Consider the following 23,979-nt stretch of genomic DNA (forward strand, 5'->3'; position numbering starts at 1 on the left):
AAAAATATTTATTAGTTTTCTAGCAGTGATTATGCTGGGCATTTATTATTGATTTATAATAAAAAGCATTATAAATGCAATTATAAACAAATTTATTGTTTACAATAACAGTTAAAATTCTCTATGGGCATTTATCATTTGTAGGTAATAATGCAGGTATGAATATGTGTTTGCAGAATAGAATAACTGATTTTACTTCAGCTTTTTATGTCAAATAAAAATAGAAACCCCAAATTTTTCAATGAAAAATTAAAATAAAAATAATAAAATCACAAAAAATGTTGTAAAGCAGTATTTGTTTCAGATATTTGCAAGACCTACTTTATTTCTCGATGCTTTATATAGGAGATATAAAAATCCTTGAATAAATGTGAAATAGTTTAATAAAATATGTCAATAATAATTCTCAACTGAAAAATAGTCCTCCTCTAACAGCGAAGGTCATGCTCTCTGACCAAGCAGGAAGCTTAGAGAACCCCTGAGGGAAAAAGGGACACTAGCTGGCCTACAAAGATCAGCTGAATCAACACCGACAGTGAGTGGGGTGATGGGTGCCACAGTCATATGGCTTCACATCACACCTCAGCATCTCAAAGTAGAAAAAAGCATATAATTATATCACTAGAGGTCAAATGGCATTGGTAAAATTCAGCACTTTTTTTTTTTTTTTTTTTTTGGTTCACTTTGTTATACTGTTCCATGGATTTCTTTAAGAATTTTTATTCTAGTAACATATATATATAACTTAAAATTTCCCCTTTTAAACAAAGATTAAAGGTTTTGAAAGATTTAAAGATTAAAATCTTTTAATTAAATGTGACTACTGAAACATAATAAAGACTTTCCCAAAACTAACAATAATTCTCAAGCAAAACACAGAAATGCTGAAGCTATTTTCCATTAAAATCAGGAATAAGCAGTGATTCTATCCCCACTATTACTCAGTATAGTTTTTGAGGTCCCAGCTAATACTGTAAGATATGGAAATTATTGATTTATGTGTTGGGGAAGAAGAGAAACAATCATCTTCTTTGCAGCTGATTATGATTGTATGCCCAGAAAACCCAAGAGGTTAAAAAAAACAAAAAAACTAATATATTTGATAAGAAATTTTGGTAAGACAAAGGGATATAAAATAAATTTACAAAAATGATAGCTTTTTCTATTCTATCAATAATGAATTAGCTATGGAAGAAGTTTCAGTGGCCAAAAGATTCCAAAAGGAGCCGAGAAGTCACTTTAGTGGGCACTCTTATGCATAATATAGATAACCCTTTTTAGGTTCTGATGAATTGGAATAGCTAGCAGTAAATAACTGAAACTATCAAACTACAACCCAGAACCCTTGAATCTTGAAGACAATTGTATAACAATGTAGCTTATGAGGGGTGACAATGTGACTGGGAAAGTCATATAGGCGAGGCACACTCCCCTTTGTCCAGTGTGTGGATGGATGAGTAGAAAAACAGGGGCAAAAAAAAAAAAAAAAAAAGGCACCCAGTGATCTTTTTTACTTTAATTGTTCTTTTTCACTGTAATTTTTATTCTTACTACCTTAGTGTGTGTGGTAATGAAGGTATTCAAAAATTGATTTTGGTGATTGATGCACAGCTGTATGGTGGTACTGTGAACAGTTGATTGTGCGCTTTGTATGACTATGTTGTGTGAATATATCTCAGTAAAATTGAATTATTAAAAAAAATGATGAACTAGAAACAGGAAAGTGAAAAAATACCTCATTCATAGTAGCTGAAATATTAAAATATCTACTGAATAAATTAAGCAGGAAAGGTACAGGTACCATATGGTGAAAATTATAATACTTCATGGAGGACTTGAAGCCAATAGATACATAGCATTTACCCTGTGCCAGGCACTGTTATAAGTATATTACCTAAATTAATTCATTTATTACTCACAGCAACTCTACAAAAAGGTGCTATAATTATCATCATTTTACTGAGGCCCAGGAAAGTTTAATTTGTTTAGGGTCACATAGCTAAAATCCAAATCATATTCTTGGGTAGAAGACCTTACTGTCATAAAATTTATCAGTTGTTCCAAAACAAATATTAAAGAAAATCCAAATTCTTTTATTTTTAAATGGATGAAATTATTCTAAACTTTCAATTATGGAAAAAACAAAAACAAAAACAAAAACAATGATGATTCAAGAAAAAGTCCCAGGTCTTACATTTTACTTTATTTGGAAATGTATGGTTTATTTAGTAAATAATGCTGATAAAGATCTTTTGTTTACCACATGTAAAAACAAATTCCAGATGGACTGTAAAAATTTAAATGAAAAAATATGTAGCAATTTAAAAAAAGATTTTAGGAAAATAGTAGTATAAATATGTGGTGGGGGAGTATGACAAAAGCAAGAAAGAAAATTCAGAGGTTGTAAAGGACTCTTTAATATTATGGCAATGTGTACCATAAGCAAAAATCAAACAACAAATATTATTTTGAAGAAAAAGTGTTTGCAAAACAAATGACAAAGGACTAATCCCCTTCTAAACAAAGAGTGCCTACAATCTAGTAAGAGAAAGAGAATCTTGTAGAAAAATAAGTAAATATTATGAAAAGCAAATCATTGAAGAGGAAATTTGAATGGCAAAAAAAAAAAAAAAGAAGAAGAAAGGATGTTCAGCTTTATTGTTAGTTAGGAAAGTACAAATTAACACAGCGAAGAGACACCATTTTTCATCCGTGAGAAAATTAAAAGAGGTAAGGATGTAGGTATATGTGTGCTCTCGTGTGTTGCTAGTGGGAATTCAAATTGATGCTTTTTTGGAAAGCAGTTCAGCAATATATAGTTCAATTAAAGTTATATACACCCTTCAGCCTGTAACCCAATCTTTGCAAATTTATCCCAGAGATATAAAAACATATATGATAAAGATAGATAGATATAGATATTTACTGCAGCATTATTTGTAGGACAAACAACTGGAAACAACTGAGCATACGTCTGTAGGGGAGATGATTAAATATATTGTGATACCTATTTTTTAATTTCTTTTTATATTGAATAAATGTTTATTATTTGAATAAGCTAGGCTTTCTTTACCTGCAAAAATGAATAAACTCCTCTGCATGAAGGATGAGTAGAATACAATGAGTATCTTCTGTTATTGGTTACATAAAGCATCAGTATTTACATTAGGAATGGCCAAAATACTTGCAACGGTTTCCTTCTTATTTTCACAACCAAAACCCCCAGTGAAGTTTTTATCTGTGTATCTCTTTCCTGATATTGTTCTTTTTTTAATCATATTTTATTGTAGAATATAACATATATACACAGAATTGATAACTACAAGTACAATTTAACAAGTCTTTAGAGAGCAGATTTCAAGGAATATTATGGGTTACAGTTCCACAGGTTCAGTTATTTCCTTATTGTGAAATATATATGCAAAAAGATAATATCTTTCAAAGTATGATTTAACAAGTAGTTATGTAGGAAATTTCCAAAAATGTTATGCGTTACAGTACCATAGTGTCAATTGTTTCCTTATTGTGAAATATAACATATATACAAAAAGGTGATAACTTTCAAATTACCATTTAATAAGTAGCTATAGAACAAATTTCAAAGAATGCTGTAGGTTACATTTTCCCCATTTCAATTCTTTCCTTCTAGCTATTCTAAGACCCTAGCAACTAAGAAAAAGAAAATTAATAGAGATCCATTATTCATAATCCTTTGTTAAATTCCGTCTTGTCTTTTGCTACCCTTTCCTCTAGTTTAATCACTTTCTTGATCTTCATGGATATCTAGGCAGTGACCACCCTAACTTGTTCATGTTGAAAAGGCGTGTCGACATTATGGGAAAAGGGAAGGGCATCTGGTTGATGTTCTTGAAGAGGCTATTGCCTCTGGGTTTTGGAACTTAGCTGGCATAGTAATTGTCTGGAGGATTTAAGTTTCTGAAAAATAAACTTTTGTGATCTATTTTTACCACAGCTTTTAAAATTTTGAAGTATCTGTAGCAACTAAAAGAGAATGAGTTAGATGGATCTTTGTTAACATAGGGATGATAATGATAATATTGTTAGATTAGAAAAGCTGAATAATGGGTATAATAGTATATAATAGTATGTTTCCATTTTATGGTAAAACAACAATGAAGAGAACTCTTAAATATGAACAGATATTTGTGTAAGCATGGGGAAAGATGTGGAAGAATGTGAATTACAAATAACATTATAAATACTGTACAAAATACAAATAACATTAGTTACTTCAGGAAGGTAGAGTGGAAGGAGAAAAGAATATTAACTTTTTCTTTATCCAGGTTTAGACAGTTTCACTTATTTTAGTGATCATATGTTTGTTTGTAATTTTATTTATAAAAGAAATAACTTTAAACTCACATAGTGAACCCTATTGTAAACAATGGACTGTAGCTAATAGTACAATTATAAAAACTTTCTTTCATGAATTGTAACAAATGAACCACACTAATGCAAGGTGTTAATAATAGCATGTTATATGGGAACTCTGTATTTAATTTATGATTTTTCTGTAAACCTACAACTTCTCTAATAAGAAAAAATTATGCTTAAAAAAAAACCAAACCTCTAAACTCCATAACTTTTGCACTCTCTCCACTAGAAAAGTTCAAGTACAATACTAGACACTTTGCCAATTGATTTTTTTAATTAGATGGTTTTCCTGCCTTTAAGGACCTTGCATTCTAACCAGAGATATAGGTTTAATAGTAAATAAAATAGTAAAGTTATTTTGCTTTAGTTAAAGAAACAAAAACATCATTAATGAGGACTAAATAAAGCTTTTTATTAAAACAAAAATAACTAAAGATAGCCTAGATTATCTTTAGGCAAAGAGATCCTTGACTCAAACCAGACTACTGTGTATTTCAGATTTTGGAATCATATTTCAGGAAACATAGGATCAGATCCTGTCCTGCCAAGGCAGGTACCTATAATAGATATTCCTCTTTGTCCCAGATGGACTTGTCCAACAACTTACACTTTTCAGGGAATGTCTTCAGAAAGAATCATACAGACTAGCATATACTAATGGAGCCAAGTGGCATTTAGATATGGGTGGAGACTACGGCTAAAGGGCCTGAGAGATGACTGGAGGAATTCCAAGAAACACAGGGGCCAACTAAAGCAGTGAGATGATATTTCCATTTTTCTTTAACAGCTAAGAACCAGTTAATCCTACCTCCTTCTAACTCTCTGACAAACTCATCCTGATGTTAGCTAGATTGCAGACTCAAGTCCCTCCTTCCTCTCCCCCTCCTCCCTCCTTCCCACTTCTTCCCTCCCTTGTTCTCCCCTTTTTGCCTTTTGTTCTCCCTTCTATTTTTTATTCTATATTGAATTAAACATTAGCCTAATCTCATCATTGTACAGAGTTAATCATTTTATAGTATTATGGGATCATATTCAAATATAGGAAAATGAGTTCTTTTAGGTACTTCTTGGTTGCTTTTCTTACAAGAGTGATGCAATATGCTTAAACTTTTTATTTTGTAATTATTTAGTTATTAGGAAGTCAGTATAGAGTAGTCCTTTGGGTTTTTGTGTAAGTTCTGAATCCAGGTTTTCTGGGATCACGTCTTACTATCTTTGTGACCTTGGGCAGCAAGTTACATTTCTCTCTGGGCCTCAGTTTCTCAAATGTAAGTGGGAATAATAATCACTGATCTACTTCATTGTGTTCTTATAAGATTAAATGAAATAGCTCATGGAAAGTGGGTAAAACAATGTCTGGCACTGTATTCTCTAAAATGAAATCATAGTTCATCAATTTAGCAGACCTCAATTGAATGCCCAGCAGGTGCTAGATCTTACCCAAAGTGCTGGGGATAGGTATATTCATTGAATATCTATATTGGCCAGGCATGGGAAATGTAGCAGTTAACAAAATCCCCACTCTCTTAGAGGTTTATAATGCTATTAATGATTATTATTTAATAAAGTTTGAGGTTGATTTTATAAATGTGATTACCTTTAATTTTTTTGTTTGTTTTACTTTTAAATTTAGGATGTCTTGTATTATGAGCAGCTTAAGACTAATGTGATACAACATGACCTTTTGGTGGACAGTCTAATTTACAAAGTAAGTAAAATTATGCATCGTTTTTCCGTTTCACTGATATCATTAAATGTTATTGAGAGTCATCAAAGTGCAGGGCCTGCACTTTGTACCATGATGCATGTTAACCTTGAAATATAATTGAAGTGATTATTATACCTGTTAAGTTAAGGTTGATCTTAACAATTTGTGGTCTTCTTTCAGTGTTCTCTTTTTTCCATTTGGGGCTGTCCTCCTGATCTTTTCCCAGTCCTCCTATATTTTTATTAAGAGAATGAGAAGCACTTTTTTTCACTATAATTGCAAGTTTTCTACCCAAAGCAAATAAAAAATCAGCTGAAAGGAAAATCAGACTACGATATTTTTATCTTGTTTATCCCATGATTCTGTAGAGCCTACTTGCTTATTCTCTTTGTGTTGAAGTATTTTTTATTTCCTTTAATTTCTAGACATAGCTAAGCACATCTCAAGTTTTATAAATGGATACATTGAGTTTTTGCCACCAAGCATCAAGTTGGGAGTCAAGTTATAGATGCTTTAAGCATGATATAAGATATGACTGACTCTAGAAGAATAATCAGGCTGTTTGAAATTATTGCAGATTGTTGCAGGTTCAAAAATGGGGCAGATTATTACAGGTCCAGAAATGGGGGAGAAAAGATGACACATTGAGGACCTGAAGATTTGCCTGGGTAGAACATGGCCAAGGCTAATAATAACAGCAACAACTGCTAACATTTAATGACTGTTTATTGAGTGCTGTACAGTGTCCCCAGTGCTTTACATAAATTATTATTTAATCCTGACAGCTACTTTAAGAGTAGCCAGAACTTTTAGGCCATGAATGATAAATGCATTTTTTTCCTGGGGAAAAAACTCACGTTCTGCAAAATCACGCATTAAAAATAACAGGGCTTATGGGGAAAAATAGGGTTGAGGTAAGCCACTCAAAATTTTTGCAACTTTATAACCAAAGTAGTGAAAAAAAAAAAAAAAAAGCAATAATTGGTAGCTTGGGAGAGCTAGGCACTGTGCCAGGCACTGTGCTAGTGTTAAGTATATGAAAATCAGTAAAGATATTGGAGCTCAAAGAGCCCAAAGTCTCGTGGGTAAAGTAGGAGTGTTTAAAGTATTCTCAGTTCAGGAAGTGTGAAGAGTTATTTTTAGAGGAAGGAGCTAATACTCTCTCCTGGGGAAGTCAATGAACCAGCCCTTAAAAGGTGAGTTCATGAGGCAGACATGCATGTTAGTAGCCATCCAGGGAGCAGTGACAGCCAGTGAGTAATCACAAAGGCATGGAAGATTTTGGTATTTTGAGGAAAGGGCAGTGGATAATGGGGTTGGAGCAGTAATTTTAGTCCAGATTGTTATGGTTGCTTCTGAGTGTTGTGATTGCGTCCAGTTTTCTTTTCCAACTTTAAGATACCTAAATATTAGATTAAAAGAAGATAAAATTGAAATAAATAATGAGTTATTAATGGAACTTACAAATGTGTGAGGAATTTGAAATCAACTAATGTGTCATGTTTATTAGTTGAGCAAGTATATAACAGTGATAAAATCTAATTCAAAGTTTTATAATGATACAAAAAAGAAAATAATGTGATATTGTTTCTACATACTATATTTATGCTTTAGTACTCTGGACAGATTCATTTGGGTTCCTTTCAGTACTCTCTATTTTTGATTATAGGATGTGAAATTGACAGCAAGCAATGATGATTATTATTTTGTATTTGAAGATTATTTATATCAGGTAAGTTTAAAAATTAAAATAAACGATGTTCTTGTTTTAGGTTCTCTAAATCATGATACTTTAGGAGAGATCTCTGTTGTTAACTAAATCCTTCTGAAATCCAAGCCATGTTTAATTTTCATCAGATTAAATGTGCTAGGTTTGGATAAGGTTAACTTTTGTCCTTAGTATGGGATTAAGTGGGAGAACAAGAGTGCCCAAATGAGTTTTTGGAGTGTTCCTTTTGGTCATATTTGCTACAACCAGGAGGTATTGGCAGGTAAGTTTTCTATCTTTGTTATATGCACAGATTCTTAAAGTGGATGTCAAATCCATATTTAAGCCATCACACCATTACAAGATGTTTAGAGAAAGCATATTTGCATGATACTTTTCAGTTAAAAGTATTGAATGAATAGTTTGGAATATCATGGTTACACTTTGATTATTTCATATGCTGATATTGTAAATGCTTGGATCCTTACCTATAGGTCTTTTTTACATTTATTAAAATAAAATCATTTACATATAAAATATGTAATTTATATAGAGTTGCCTGATTATATTCTTTTTTTTTTAAGATTACACATGCATATTGCTAATTTGATTTTGATTGAATGTCAATATAGATATCATGGAGGAAACATCTAGATTCCAACACAGCAATTTCTGCTTGATAAAATGTAGATTAGACCCATTTGTTTGGATGGTGATAGTGTTGGTATGAGTGTGTGTGTGTGTGTGTGTGTGTGTGTGTGTGTGTAAGAAAGATAAACTTAAATAAGAATTTCCCAGGAAGGTTTGATTAATCATGCATTTCAAGAGCTGAAATCTAAAGAATTTATAAAATTTATTTATAAAATTTAATTTTAAAATAACTGTAGAAAGAATTTTAAGAGAATTTCAGTGTCTTCAAATGTGTGATTAAATTTACTTTAAAAATGGTAAAGATTTAAAATTCTGTTTTTAATGTAAAGTCAGTTATTAATTAAAAGTTGGAAAATCTGAAAATCTTCCAAGTTTATTTGCTTATGCAGCTAATATTTTGTGCTGTGCCTAATTCTTAGTAAATTTTTGAATATGTAGATAAACAATGCTTCATGTGTATAGAAATATGAGTTTACTGATAACTTCTATATTTAAGAAATGTTGAGTAGAAATTATCACTTCTGAAACGGAGACATGAAGAGATAAACAGACCCATTCACCAGCAGAAAAACCATAATGGTGAAAATTATTTTTTAAAAAATAAAGCCTCTGGAAACTGTCCTAGGGTCCTGCAACAAATCAGCAAAGAAGAAACATTCATTCAAGAAAATCTTCTAAATCTAAGTAAGAACAGTAAAAGTCTGTGGCACTTGAAAGACAACCCACTCCCTCTCCCCATTCTCAGCCTAGATTGATAGAAGCTTCATTTCTACCAAGTATAGCCAAGAAGATGTGGCTCCCTCTCTCTTCAGCTTCTAGTCTACAGTTTCTCCACAGAAGTGTCAGGTGGCCAGCATTTTTTATCCCCCTGAACTCTGTGTTGCAGAACCCAAATTCCTGAGAGGTCAGGGGCTCCCATCTTCTACCCAACCCCACTCATAAGGCAGAAAATATTAATGTGGAACCATCTATTTCTCCCTTCAAATCTGTCAATATTTGATTCATATATTTTGGGGCTCTGCTGTTAGGTGTATACATTTTTATGCTTGTTATAACTTCTTGTTGAATTGACTCCTTTATCAGTATATAGTGTTCTTCTTTGTCTCTTTTAGTAGTTGTTAACTTAAAGTCTCTTTTGTCTGATATTAGTATACTCACCTCCACTTTCTTTTAGTTACTATTTGCATGGAATATTTTTTCCTATCCTTTCACTTCCAACCTAAATTGTGTCTCTGAATTTAAGATGAGTCTCTTGTAAACAGCATATAGTTGGGTCGTCCTTTTTTATCCATTCTACCAGCCTCTCACTTTTGACTGGAGAGTTTAATCCATTTACATTTAAAGTAACTAAGTATATTACAGGACTGACTTCTGCCATTTTACTATTTGGTTTTGTCATATTCCATTTTTGTCCCTCGATTCTTCCATTGCTTCCTACTTTTGTTTTCAGTTGATCTTTTGTTGTGACCCATTTAGAACCTCTTCTCAATTCCTTCTGTTCATATTTTTCATATATTTTCTTTGTGGTTACCATGGAGCTTAAAGGTAACATCCTAAATCTATACAGTCTTGTTTGATTTGATACCATTTTAACAGCATATGCAAATTATTTTCCTATACCTCTCCATCCCCCACCTTTCTGTTCCTGTCACAGATTACATCTTTATGCATTGAGTATCCAAAACATCACAGATTTATCATTATGTTTTATGCACTTGCATTTCAGATCCTGTAAGAAATAAAGAGCAGAGTTACAACCCAAAAATGGCACTTGTATTTACCCATTTATTTGTTCATGTGCCTTTGATCTCTGTCTAATGTCCTTTTCTGTCATCCTGAAGAACAACCTTTAGCATCTCTTGTAGGGCTGGTTTAGTGGTGATGAACTCCCTCGGCTTTGGTTTTTCTGGGAATGCTGTAATATCACCCTTTTTTTTTTTTTTAATTTTTTTGACTTTATCAAAAAATTAAAAACAACTAAAAAATACAGCATTTCAAACAAAAATAAGGGATTAAGAAAAACAAATAGCTACAAAATAACTACTTTGCTTCCAACATGTTCCTACCATACCCCAAGAAAATTAAATAAACCATAACCAAACAAAGGGATAAGAAAAACAAGTAATCTAACATAACTACATTGCTTTCAACATGTTCTCACCATACCCCAAGAAAATTAACAAACCATAATAAAACAAAAGCATAAGAAAAACCAAATAGCCTAAAATAACTATTTTGAGGCTAATTTTTTAATGCAATAGCTTTTTTTTACTTTATCAAAAAATTAAAAAACTAAACAATTCAAACAAAACAAAGGAATAAGAAAAATAAATAACCTAAAATAACTAGGTTGCTTCCAACATGTCCCTACCATACCCCAAGAAAATTAACAAACCCTCAAAAAACAAAGGAATAAGAAAAACAAATAGCCTAATATAACTACATTGCTTCCAACATGTTCCTACCATGCCCAGGAATATTTGCGAACAATAATCATTCTTGAGCATTCCCATAACATTGAGATTACCCTCAATAGCTTATCTGTTCTTATTAGATTATCATTCTCCTTTCACTAGTTGCTGTCTATCTTTAGGACCATACATTCTACAATATAAAATAGTTATTTTACATTTATCACAGAGTTCACATTACTGGTAACATACAATATCTCTCTTTTTTGTGTGTGGCTTATTTTACTCAGCATTATGTCTTCAAGTTTCATCCATGTTGTCATATGTTTCACGACCTCGTTCCTTCTTACTGCTACATAGTATTCCATTGTGTGTATATACCACATTTTGTTTATCCACTCATCTGTTGAAGGACATTTGGATTGTTTCCATCTCTTGGCAATTGTGAATAATGCTGCTGTGAACATTGGTGTGCAGATATCTGTTCATGTCACTGCTTTCAGATCTTCTGGGTATATACTAAGAAGTGAAATTGCTGGATCGAAGGGTAATTCGATACCTAGTTTTCTAAGGAACTGCCAGACTGTCCTCCAGAGTGGCTGTACCATTGTACAGTGCCACCAGCAATGAATAAGAGTTCCAATTTCTTCACATCCTCTCCAACATTTGTAGTTTCCTGTTTGTTTAATGGCAGCCATTCTAATTGCTGTGATGTATCATTGTGATGATATCTCATTGTGATCTTAATTTGCGTCTCCCTAATAATTAGCGAAGATGAACATTTTTTATGTGATTTTTAGCCATTTGTATTTCCTCTTCAGTGAAATGTCTTTTCATATCTTTTGCTCATTTTATAATTGGGCTGTTTGTACTATTGTCGCTGAGTTGTAAGATTTATATATGCAAGATATCAGTCTTTTGTAAGATACATGGTTTCCAAATATTTTATCCCATTGAGTTGGCTGCCTCTTCACTTTTTTGACAAATTCCTTTGAGGTACAGGAGCTTTTAATTTTGAGGAGTTCCCATTTATCTATTTTTTCTTTTGTTGCTTGTGCTTTGGGTGTAAGGCCTAAGAAGTGACCTCCTAACGTAAGGTCTTGAAGATGATTCCCTACACTATCTTCTAGGAGTTTTATGGTGCTGTCTCTTATATTGAGGATTTTAATCCACTTTGAGTTAATTTTTGTGTAGGGTGTGAGGTAGGGGTCCTCTTTCATTCTTTTGGGTATGGATATCCAGTTCTCCAAGCCCCATTTGTTGAAGAGACTGTTATGTCCCAGTTCATTGGTTTTGGGGGCCTTATCAAAGATCAGTTGACCGTAGATCTGGGAGTCTATCTCCAAATTCTCAATTCGGTTCCATTGATCAATATATCTACCTTTGTGCCAATACCATGCTGTTTTGACTACTGTGGCTTTATAGTTAGCTTCAAAGTCAGAAAGTCTAAGTCCTCCTGCTTTGTTTTTCTTTTTCAGAATGTTTTTATTAATTTGAGGCATCTTTCCCTTCCAAATAAATTTGATAACTAGCTTTTCCAAGTCTGCAAAGTAGATTGTTGGAATTTTTGATTGGAATTGCATTGAATCTGTAGATGAGTTTGGGTAGAATTGATATCTTCATGACATTTGCCTTCCTGTCTATGAACATGGAATATTTTTCCATCTTTTGGGTCCCCTTCTGTTTCTTTTAGTAAAGTTATGTAATTTTTTTATGTGTAGGTCTTTTACATCCTTGACTAAGTTTATTCCTAGGTAATTATTTTTTTTTAGTTGCTATTGAGAATGGCATCTTTTTTTTTGGTTTTTTTTTTTGAGTGTCTCTTCAGTTAGGTCATTTCTAACGTATAGGAACATTACTGACTTATGGGCATTAATCTTGTATCCCACTACTTAGCTAAATTTCTTTGTTAGCTCAAGTAGCTGTGTCATTGATTTCTCAGGGTTTTCTAAATATAAGATCATATCATCTGCAAATAATAACAGTTTTACTTCTTCCTTTCCAATTTGGATGCCTTTTATTTCTTTTTCTTGCTGGATTGACCTGGCTAGCACTTCTAGCACAATGTTGAATAACAGTGGTGACAGTGGGCATCCTTGTCTCATTCCTGATCTTAGAATGGAAGGCTTTCAGTCTCTCACCATTGAGTACTATTCTGGCTGTGGGTTTTTCATGTATTTGCTGTATCATATTGAGGAAGTTTCCTTCAATTCCTACCTTTTGAAGTATTTTTATCAAAAACGATGCTGCATTTTGTCAAATGCTCTTTCAGCATCTGTTGAGATGATCATTTGATTTTTCCGTTTTGATTTGTTTATGTGTTGTATCACATTGATTGATTTTCTTATGTTGAACCATCCTTGCATGCCTGGAATGAACCCCACTTGGTCATGGTGCATGATTTTTTTAACGTGTCTTTGGATTTGATTTGTAAGTATTTTGTTGAGAATTTTTGCATCTGTATTTATGAGGGATATTGGCATGTAGTTTTCCTTTATCTTTACCTGGTTTTAGTATTAGAGTGATGTTAGTGCCATAAAATGTGTTAGTAGTGTCCCATTTTCTTCAGTTTTTTGAAAGAGTTTAAGTAAGATTGGTGTGATGGTTAGGTTCATGTGTCAACTTGGCCAGGTGATAGTACCCAGCTGTCTGGTCAAGGAAACACTGGCCTAACAATTGGTGCAAGGACATTTGTGGCTGGTTAATAAACCAACAGGCTTGTATATTAAATCATCAGTCAGTTGACTGCAGCTGTGACTGATGACTCACCAAAGGGCGTGTCTTCCACAATGAGAGAATGCAATTGGTTGGATTTAATCCAGTTAATCAGTTGAAGACTTATAAGCGAGACAGGTAGAGGACCTTCACTTCTTTGGCTGCCCAGTGAAGCATTTCCTGAGGAGTTCGTCGAAGTTGCCGGTTCGTTTCTTGAGGAGTTCATTGGACATCTTCCTTGGAGTTGACAGTTTGCTAACTGCTCTACAGAATTTGGACTTGTGCATACCCACAGTTGCATGAGTCACTTTTAGAAATTTGATAATCAGAGACACCTCTCTTTGATTCTATTTCCCTAGAGAACCCTAACTAATACAACTTGGTACCAGGAGTGGTTCTTGAGAAACAGAATCTTAAAATAGGCTTTTACAATTTGTTTTCTACTCTGATTAGATTCAAAGGCACTAATAACTCTATTTCCAGTAATCAAAGAGGGCACTGACAGTCCATGGCATGAGTTGGCAAAGGAGATACGCAAAATAGCACTGTTTGATTCTCTTAATCATACTCTAGTATGAAGCAAGGCTCTGGGTGACAGTGTTTTCGACACCTTCACAGAGTTTTGCAAAATTAAGAGGTATAATGATGTTGGCTGGCTGCTCTTAGATACTTTGGATAAAGTTGTAAGAGAAAGGAATGAGCTAAAGGCTTCAAATTCAAACCTTAAACACCGTATGACAGATGTAAAGGTTTCTATGTGTGCCCTGAAAGAAAATCTTATTTCCTGTGCCCGCAGACTGGAAGTTTCTGAAAACCAGGTGCAGACTCTCATTGTGCGAGTAGCAGATTTACAACGTAAACTAAAATCTCAACCTCTCAGGGTGTCTGCTGTTAAAGTAAAGGCATTGATTGGAAAAGAATGGGATCCTGAAACTTGGGATGGGGAAATATGGATTGATAATAATGGCAGTGAGGACACTGGAACACTGGATTCTGCTGATTCATTGTTAGATTTACCTGTAGAGAGCTGTCCTGAGGAAACAGCTTCCCCACCTCCAGATCCTGACTATCAAGGGGAAATAGCACTGCAACTGCACAATGGAAGTAAAGAAGAGTTTTCCTGGATACAGGAGATCCCCTAGGGTATCTCTTAGTACTACCATGCCCTGTGATTAAAGTTAATGGAAAACTGCAACAACCCAATCCAGGCAGGGCTACCAATGGCCAAGAAACTTCAGGAATGAAGGATTGGGTCACCCCACCAGGCAAAGAACCATGGCCAGCTGAAGTGCTTGCTGAGGGTAAAGGGAACATGGAATGGGTAGTGGAAGAAGGTAGTGACAATATGACTACAGCCACGTGACCAGTTACAGAAACGAGGACTATGGTAGCATGAATCTTTTCTTCTTGTTTTGTTATGATTATGTTTGTATTTGTCTGTAAAGCAAATATCTTTGCTTTCTTCTCTGTCTTATCCCCTTATCATATGGCATAACCCATACTGTTCATTTTGCTGTATTTAAGCTAAAGGAAATCAATTTTAAGAGCTAATGTCACCCAAGGACTTGCACCGTATTCTGGAGAGATTTAGTGCGTTTCCAGTTGTATGCTGCACAGCGGAGTATTCTTAGGCAAAGTAAATGTCAGTTATTGTTATCTACTTAGAGATAAAGTATGGTTTTCGGTGATGTGTATAACTGCCAAGTTGACAAGGGGTGGACTGTGATGGTTAGGTTCATGTGTCAACTTGGCCAGGTGATAGTACCCAGCTGTCTGGTCAAGCAAACACTGGCCTAACAATTGCTGTGAAGACGTTTGTGGCTGGTTAATAAACCAACAGGCTTGTTTATTAAATCATCAGTCAATTGACTGTAGCTGTGACTGATGACTCACCAAAAGGCATGTCTTCCACCATGAGAGAATGCAGTTGGTTGGATTTAATCCAATTAATCAGTTGAAGACTTATAAACGAGACAGGTAGAGGACCTTCACTTCTTCTTCAGCTGCCCAGTGAAGCATTTCCTGAGAAGTTCGTCGAAGTTGCCGGTTCATTTCCTGAGGAGTTCATTGGACATCTTCCTTGGAGTTGACAGTTTGCTGACTGCTCTACAGAATTTGGACTCGTGCATACCCACAGTTGCGTGAGTCACTTTTAGAAATTTGATAATCAGAGACACCTCTAATTGATTCTGTTTCCCTAGAGAACCCTAACTAATACAACTGGTGTCAATTCTTTTTGGAAAGTTTGGTAGGATTCCCCTGTGAAGCCATCTGGCCCTGGGCATTTATTTGTGGGAAGCTTTTTTTTTTTTTTTAATTCCATTTTATTCAGATATGTTCACATACCATACAGTCATCCATGGTGTTCAATCAACTGTTCACAGTACCATCTTATAGTTGTGCATTCATCACCCCAATCTATTTTTGAACATTTTCCTTGCACCAGAAAGAATCAGAATTAGAATACAAAATAAAAATAAAAATAAAAAAAGAACACCCAAATCACCCACCCCATCCCACCCTATTTTTCATTTAGGTTTTGTCCCATTTTTCTACTCATCCATCCATACACTGGATAAGGTGAGTGTCATCCACAGGGTTTTCACAATCACGCTGTCACCCCTTGTAAGCTACATTGTTATACAATCCTCTTCAAGAGTCAAGGCTACTGGGTTGGAGTTTGGTAGTTTCAGGTATTTACTCCTAGCTATTCCAATATATTAAAACCTAAAAAATGTTATCTATATAGTTAGTGCATAAGAATGTCCACCAGAGTGACCTCTCGACTCCATTTGAAATCTCTCAGCCACTGAAGCTTTATTTTAGTTTCATTTCACATCCCCCTTTTGGTCAAGAAGATGTTCTCAATCCCACGATGCCAGGTCCAGATTCATCCCTGGGAGTCATATCCTGTGTTGCCAGGGAGATTTACACCCCTGGAAGGCAGGTTTGTGGGAAGCTTTTTGAGGACTGATTGGATCTTTTTGCTTGTAATTGGTTTGTTGAGGTCTTCTATTTCTTCTCAGGTCAGTCTAGGTTGTTCATGTGTTTCCAGGAAATTGTCCATTTCCTCTACCTTATCTTGTTTGTTGGTGTACAGTTGTTCGTAGTATCCTCTTATGATTTTTTTAATTTCTCCAGGATCCACAGTTATGTCCCCTCTCTCACTTATTGTTTTGTTTGTTCGTGTCTTCTCTCTTTTTGATTTTGTCAGTCTAGCTAAGGGCTTGTCAATATTGGTGATCGTCTCAAAGAACCAACTTTTGGTTTTATTTATTCTATTGTTTTTTTGTTCTCTATGTCATTTATTTCTGCTTTAATCCTTGTTATTTCTTTTCTTCTTTGCTTATAATTAGTTTGCTGTTCATTTTCTAGCTTCTTCAGTTGTTCCATTAGTTCTTTGGTTTTAGCTCTTTCTTCCTTTTTAATGTATGCATTTAGAGCTATAAATTTCCCCCTTGATACCTCATTCACTGCATCCCAGAAGATTTGATATGTTGTGCTCTTGTTTTCACTCATGTCTAGATATTTAGCAATTTCTCTTGCTATTTCTTCTTTAACCCACTGATTATTTAGGAGTGTGTTGTTTAACCTCCAGGTATTTGTGAATGTTCTAAATCTTTGATGGTTATTGACTTCTAGTTGTATTCCATTGTGATCAGAGAATATGTTTTGAATAATTTCAGTCTTTTTAAATATATTGAAGCTTGTTTTGTGTCCTAGCATATGTTCTATTCTGGAGAAAGTTCTGTGGGCTCTAGAGAAGAATGTATATCCTGGTGATTTGGGCTGTAATACTCTATACATGTCTGTTAAGTCGAAATCATTTATCACATTGTTTAGCTTTTCAATTTCCTTATTTTTCCTCTGTCTGAATGATCTATCTTTAGGAGAGAGTGAGGTATTGAAGTCTCCCACAATTATTGTGGAAACATCTATTGCATCCTTCAGTTTTGCCAATGTTTCTCTCATGTACTTTGGGGCACCTTGGTTGGGTGAATAGACATTTCCGATTGTTATTTCTTCTTGTTGAATTGTCCCTTTTATTAGTACATAGTGTCCTTCTTTGTCTCTTATGACATCCTTACATTTAAAGTCCATTTAATCTGAGATTAATATTGCTACTCCTGCTTTCTTTTGGCTGTAGTTTCCATAGAATATTTTTTTCCATCCTTTCACTTTCAATTTCTTTGAGTCTCTGGGTCTAAGATGAGTCTTTTGTAAGCAACCTATTGAAGGTTCATATTTTTTAATCCATTCTGCCAATCTGTGTTTTTTAATTGGGGAGTTTAATCTATTCACATTCAGTGTTATTACTTTGAAGGCAGTTCTTGTATCAGCCATCCTATACTTTGGCTTTTATTTGTCAGATATATTTTTCCCCTTTCTCTCTTTATTTGCTTTAATGTATTCTTATTAAAACTCTCTAATTCTGTGCCCTTCTCCAAACCTTTCCCTCCTTTCTTTTTTTCTCAGCTGGTAGAGCTCCTTTTAGTATTTCTTGTAGGACAGGTATCTTCTTAGCAAATTCTCTCAGCATTTGTTTGTCTGTGAAGATTTTAAGTTCTCCCTCAAATTTGAAGGAGAGCTTTGCTGGATAAAGAATTCTTGGTTGGCAGGTTCCCTCTTACAGAATTTTAAATATGTCATACCACTGCCTTCTCGCCTCCATGGTGACTGCTAAATAGTCACTACTTAGTCTTATGTTGTTTCTCTTGTATGTGGTGAATTGCTTCTTTCTGCTTTCAGAACTTGCTCCTTCTCTTCAGCATTTGACAATCTGATCAGAATATGTCTTGGAGTGGGTTTATTTGGATTTATTCTATTTGAAGTTCATTGGGCATCTATGATTTGTGTATTTATGTCATTTAGGAGGGTTGGGAAGTTATCCCCGACAATATCTTTGAATACTCTTTGTTCTAGTTTGCTAATACTGCTGGAATGCAAAACACCAGAAATGGATTGGCTTTTATAAAAGGGGGTTTATTTGGTTACACAGTTACAGTCTTAAGGCCATAAAATGTCCAAGGTAATGTATCAACAATTGGGTACCTTCACTGGAGAATGGCCAATGGCATCCAGAAAACCTGTTAGCTGGGAAGGCACATGGCTGGCATCTGCTCCAAAGTTCTGGTTTCAAAATGGCTTTCTCCCAGGATGTTCCTCTCTAGGCCACAACTCTTCTTCAAAATGTCACTCTAAGTTGCTCTAGGGGCATTTGTCCTATCTTAGCTTCTCCGGAGCAAGAGTCTGCTTTCAATGGCCATCTTCAACTGTCTCTCATCTGCAGCTTCTCTCTCAGCTCATGGGCGTTCTTCAAAGTGTCCCTCTTGGCTATAGCAAGTTTGCTCCTTCTGTCTGAGCTTATATAGTGCTCTAGTAAGCTAATCAAGGCCCACGCTGAATGGGCGGGGCCCCACCTCCACGGAAACTATCCAGTCAGAGTCATCAACCACAGTTGAATTAGACACATTTGCATGGAAACAACCTAATCCAAATGTTTCAACTTAATCCCCATAATATATCTGCCTCCACAAGATTGCATCAAAGAACATGGCTTTTTCTGGGGAACATAATATATATAAACTGGTACACTCTTCCTAGTCCTTTGCCCTTTTCTTCCTCTTTTGGAACACCAATGATTCTTATATTTGTGTACTTCATGTTGTCCATCATATCGCTGAGATCCATTTTTGAATTTTTCAATTTTTTTCACCATTCCTTTTTTTGTGCTTTCACTTTCCAACCTGTACTCTTCCAGTACACTTATTTGTTCCTCAGCTTCCTCTAGTCTAGTACTGTGTGTATCAAGAATCTTAATTTGATCAAAACAGTTTCTTTTATTTCCATAAGATCTTTTTTTTTAATTTACTCTTGCAAATTCTTCTTTATGTTCTTCTACAGTCTTTTTTATATCCTGAGCCATGGTGTCGGTGTTTGTGATTACTTCTTAGATTAATTTCTCCAAGTTCTTTGTATCCTCTGATTTTTTAATTTGGGTTATCCATATCTTCTGTTTTTTTCTTATGCTTTATAATTTTCTGTTGTTTTTGGCCTCTTGGTATTTGCTTATCTTGATAGGGTTCTTTTAGATAGGCAGGCTTACTTAAACAATTATCTGTAATTTGACAGAACCACGGCTTGATGCAGTACACTTTTCCCTGACCCACCAGCAGATGTTGCCCCAGAGCCACCGCTTAGCCTCAATGCAGTTCTCCCCAACTTCGTTTATGTAGTGGGTATGGGTCCAAATCATGTGAATGTCCAATCAGTGCACCAATTTTCCATGTGCATTGGGGACTGCCAGCCCTGTGGGTGGGGTTTGTGCCCTGTGCAGTTTGGCAGGGAAGAGGGCTTTAAGACCCAGAACTCCCAGCCATTCCTGGGGTTAACGCTGTGATACTCTGGGACTGTAGCAGGCATCTACCCCTTCAGCTCAGACTCCCCTCAGTCCCTCTCTGCCGTAGGCCCACAAGTCCCTGGGGTTGGTGTAGGGCTCCTATCACTTCTATGTGGCTCCCCTGCCTCTCAGCTGTGTACCCCATGGGCTTCTGTGGGGGAGGGGTTGCACTGTCAAAAGTCAGCTGAATCCTGAGTTCCCTCGAGGAAGTTCTTGGCTGCAGCACACTGCAAAGGGGTGTCTTCCAGCCCTCTTCAAAGATGGCTGCACAAGGTGTGGAAAATACCCACTTCCACAATTGTCTTCTTGCTGCAGCTGTTCATCCCTCACTCTGGGACCTTCAGCTGCAGGTGTGCAAAGGGCTATCATTGACACCAGATACCGAGGCAGGTGCTTGGGGTGTGGAAGGCACTCCCTGCCATGATTGACTGCAGTTCCCTTTGCTGTCTCCCTGGCCACTCCCCAGGTCACACTCAGACCTGCCTTCAAACACAGCATGAGTCTGGCTGCCATTTTCCCAGTGGCTCTCTGGATCAAAGACTTACACGACTCCGAATGCAGACTCTTGGCTTCTCCAAGTGCTCAGTCACTACGGATATATAAGTCCCTGCCCAGCCAGTGGAAACCTCGAACTGGTATTCTGGAGCACTTTCTTTTATCTAGGGTTTTTCAGGGAGGAGAATTTTCCTCTGTCTCTCCTAATCCGCCATCTTGCTTGAAGTCGCCCCCTCATTTTTGAAAGATAGTTTTGCCTGATATAGAATTCTTAGGTGGTAATTATTTTCTTTCTTCACTTTATGTCGTCTCACTGCCTTCTTGTGTTCATGGTTTCTGATGAGAAGTCAGCACTTAATCTTATTGAAGCTCCCTTATACATGACACATTGCTTCTATCTTGTAGCTTTCAAGATTTTCTCTTTGCATTTGGCATTCAACAGCTTGAATATAATGTGTCTGGTTATGGATCACTTTGAGCTTATCCTTTTTGGAGTTTAGCTTTTTGCATGTGTATATTCATGCCTTTCATTAAATTTAGCAAGTTTTCCTCCATTATTTCTTCAAATATTCTTTCTGCACCTTTCTCTCTTTATTCTCCTTCTGATACTACCAAAGTACCTATACTAGTTTGCTTTATAGTGTCCCACAAGTCTTTTAGGCTTTATTCACTTTTCTTCATTCTCTCTTCTTTCTGCTCCTCAGGCAGAAATATTGCAATCATCTTATCTTCAAGTTTGCTGATTCTTACTTCTGCCATCTCCAATCTGCTGTTGAACCTCTCAAAGGAATGTTTTATTTCAGTTATTGTGACCTTCATCCCTGATTGGTTCCCTTTTATGATTTCTATCTCTTTATTGAAATTTTCATTTTGTTCATATATCACTTCCCTAATTTCTTTTAGTTCTTTGTCCAGGTTTTCCTTTAGCTTCTTTGGGCATATTTAAGACAGTGTTTAAAAAATCCTTGTCTCATATGTCCAGTGTCTGGGCTTCCTCATTAATGGTTAATGATTTGTGATGCTTCACCTTGCTCCTTTGAATGGGCCATCATTTTCTATTTCTTTGTTTCCCTCATAATCTTTTGTTGCGCACTGGACATTTTGATATTTTAATGTGTTATCTCTGGAGTTCAGACCCTGAACTTCCTTAAGCTTGTATCCAGCTAGTGCTAAGATAGAAATTTCCTTGAATGCCAGGAGCTAACAAAAAAAAGAAAAAGAAAACATGTTCCTGGATTTTTGCAGATTGGTCTGTATGATTGCTCTTCTTTGGAGCTTAACCACCTAATAATAAGTCTAAAGAACAAGACCTAGGTGAAAACATAGGGTACCCTCAGTATTTTCTGAGCGTGCATTTTGTTCTGAACAGGTGCATGTAGCCATAGGAGTTCCTCCTTTACATGGATCTGAATGCCCATTTTCCCCAGGGAAGAGAACCTTCTTCTGATCCTGGAACTCTCTTGCATGTCTTAAAGCTACCAATCCTTTGCCTTAGGCAGCTGCAGTTTGATTGTTTTATCTCACTGCTGTAGCTACTCTGTGAGCCACTTCCATGTGCAGAGCAAATTCCAAGATGGCAAGCCAGAGATGAATGTCCCAGTATGCTGCTCCTTCATGCTACCACCAGGCAGATTGGTACAGTCATTCATGTACCCCAGTATGCACAAAAGGGTCATTCTGCTCCCTTTGGAACCAGAACTAGGGACCTACACCAGGAATGTGAGCTGACTCCACACCAAACTGGGGAGGGAATGGAGGAACAGCCAGTAAAGGTGCCACAAGGTTTCCCTTTCATTTTAAAGTGGCATTTTTCTTGATGTGGGGCTTTCCCAGTTACTCTTCTAAGAAAGATGGTTCTGTCAGATTTTGCTTTGTGTTAAAAAAGTTCTGGAGGGCATGGGGGTAAGGGGGATGCAGAACCCTGGAGTGTCTCACTCTGCCATCTTGGTAACATCCCCGTTCTCTCTTAAACCCATCTTAATCAGACTTTTTTGCCTAACTGCTATACCAATGATCATGAGTCACTTCATATTGTCGAATGCAGTGAGAAATCCTCACTTCTCATCTTACTAGATCTGCTTGACAGTTCAATTGATCATACCCTCTTCCTTGATTCTCTTTCTTCACTCAACTTCTAGGACATCATACTTTCTCAGTTTCCTGCTATCTTAGTAGCTGGCATTCTCAATCACCTTTGCTGGTTTTTCCTCATCTCCCCAAGGAGAGGGGATCAGGGGAAAGTCTTTGGGTCTCTTTTTTTTTTTTTTTTCCCTGCTCTTGCCCTTGGTGATCTCATCTATTTTCATGGCATTATAAAGACTATCTATACACTGACAACTCCCAATTTTATCTCTCTTTCTGGACCATTACCTTCAACTCCAGACTTGCCTATCTGCTTCAACTCTACCTCTGCCTAAAATATTATAATCCAGGCTCACTTCCTGATGACCTTCAGGTCTCTAACTAAAATAGCAAACTTCCCCCAATACACACATACATGGCATGAGTTTTCCCTCTGGTCTGCATTATTTTTCTCCATAACACTGAATACTATATGACATATTATATATTCTGCATTTTCATTGTTTTGTTTTCCTGTCTCCCTCCACAAAAACATGAGCACTATGAAGACTGTTTCTTTTGTTTACAGCTATATTCTCAATGCCTAGAACAGTCCCAACCATGTATTAGGTATTCAATAAATATTTGTTGAAAGAAAGGAAAGAAGGGAGGAATAGAGAGAGGGAGGGAGGGAGAGGGAGGAAGAGGAAGGGAGAGAGGGATGAAGGAACCAAAGGTAGCATTAGGGGGGTTTGGTAACTTGCTAAATATGCTAAATCTGGGCAAAGTGTTTTAAAAGGCATTCTTCGAAAATCATTATTTGAAACTCTTCAAATTGTCTTAGATAAAAATAGAAGAGCCCCACAAATGGAAAAAAAATTTATAATAGTTGTAACTTAAAGTGATTGTCCAATTGTTATCTGTCATTCGTTATGTGCTCTTTATTAAATAAATAACTTATTTCTCAGAAACATCCTCCATAATATATATATATATATATATTAATTTTTATTGAGATTGTTCACATACCATACAATTATCCACAGATTCAAAGTGTACAATTATTTGCCCTTGGTACCCTCATACAGCTGTGCATCCATTTTTGTTCAATTTTTAGAACCTTTTCATTACTCCAGACAAGAAAGAAAGCAAAAGACAAAAAAAGAAAAAAAAAAAAAAAAAAAAGGAAACTTGAATCCTCCCATATCCCTAACCAACCCCCTTCAATTGTTGACTTGTAGTATTGGTATAGTACACTTGTTACTGTTTATGAAAGAACGTTGAAATACCACTAACTGTAGTATATAGTTTGCAATAGGTATATATTTTTTCCCTATATACCCCTCTGTTATTAACTTCTAATTGTATTGTCATACATTTGTTCTGGTTCATGGAAGAGATTTCTAATATTTGTACAGTTAATCATGGACATTGC

At 35.7% G+C, this 23,979-nt stretch overlaps 1 protein-coding gene across 1 annotated transcript in view; it reads left to right on the forward strand.

The window, feature by feature from the left end:
• TBC1D19 (TBC1 domain family member 19) overlaps positions 1 to 23,979 on the forward strand; it is a 208,704-nt gene that overhangs the window by 131,984 nt on the left and 52,741 nt on the right. The window contains 2 exon segments of the mRNA XM_037829534.1: positions 6,029 to 6,103; positions 7,773 to 7,835. Coding sequence (XP_037685462.1) covers positions 6,029 to 6,103; positions 7,773 to 7,835 — 138 coding nt within the window.

Source organism: Choloepus didactylus, chromosome 3 (assembly GCF_015220235.1).
Source record: "Choloepus didactylus isolate mChoDid1 chromosome 3, mChoDid1.pri, whole genome shotgun sequence".
Classification (NCBI taxonomy): domain Eukaryota; kingdom Metazoa; phylum Chordata; class Mammalia; order Pilosa; family Megalonychidae; genus Choloepus; species Choloepus didactylus.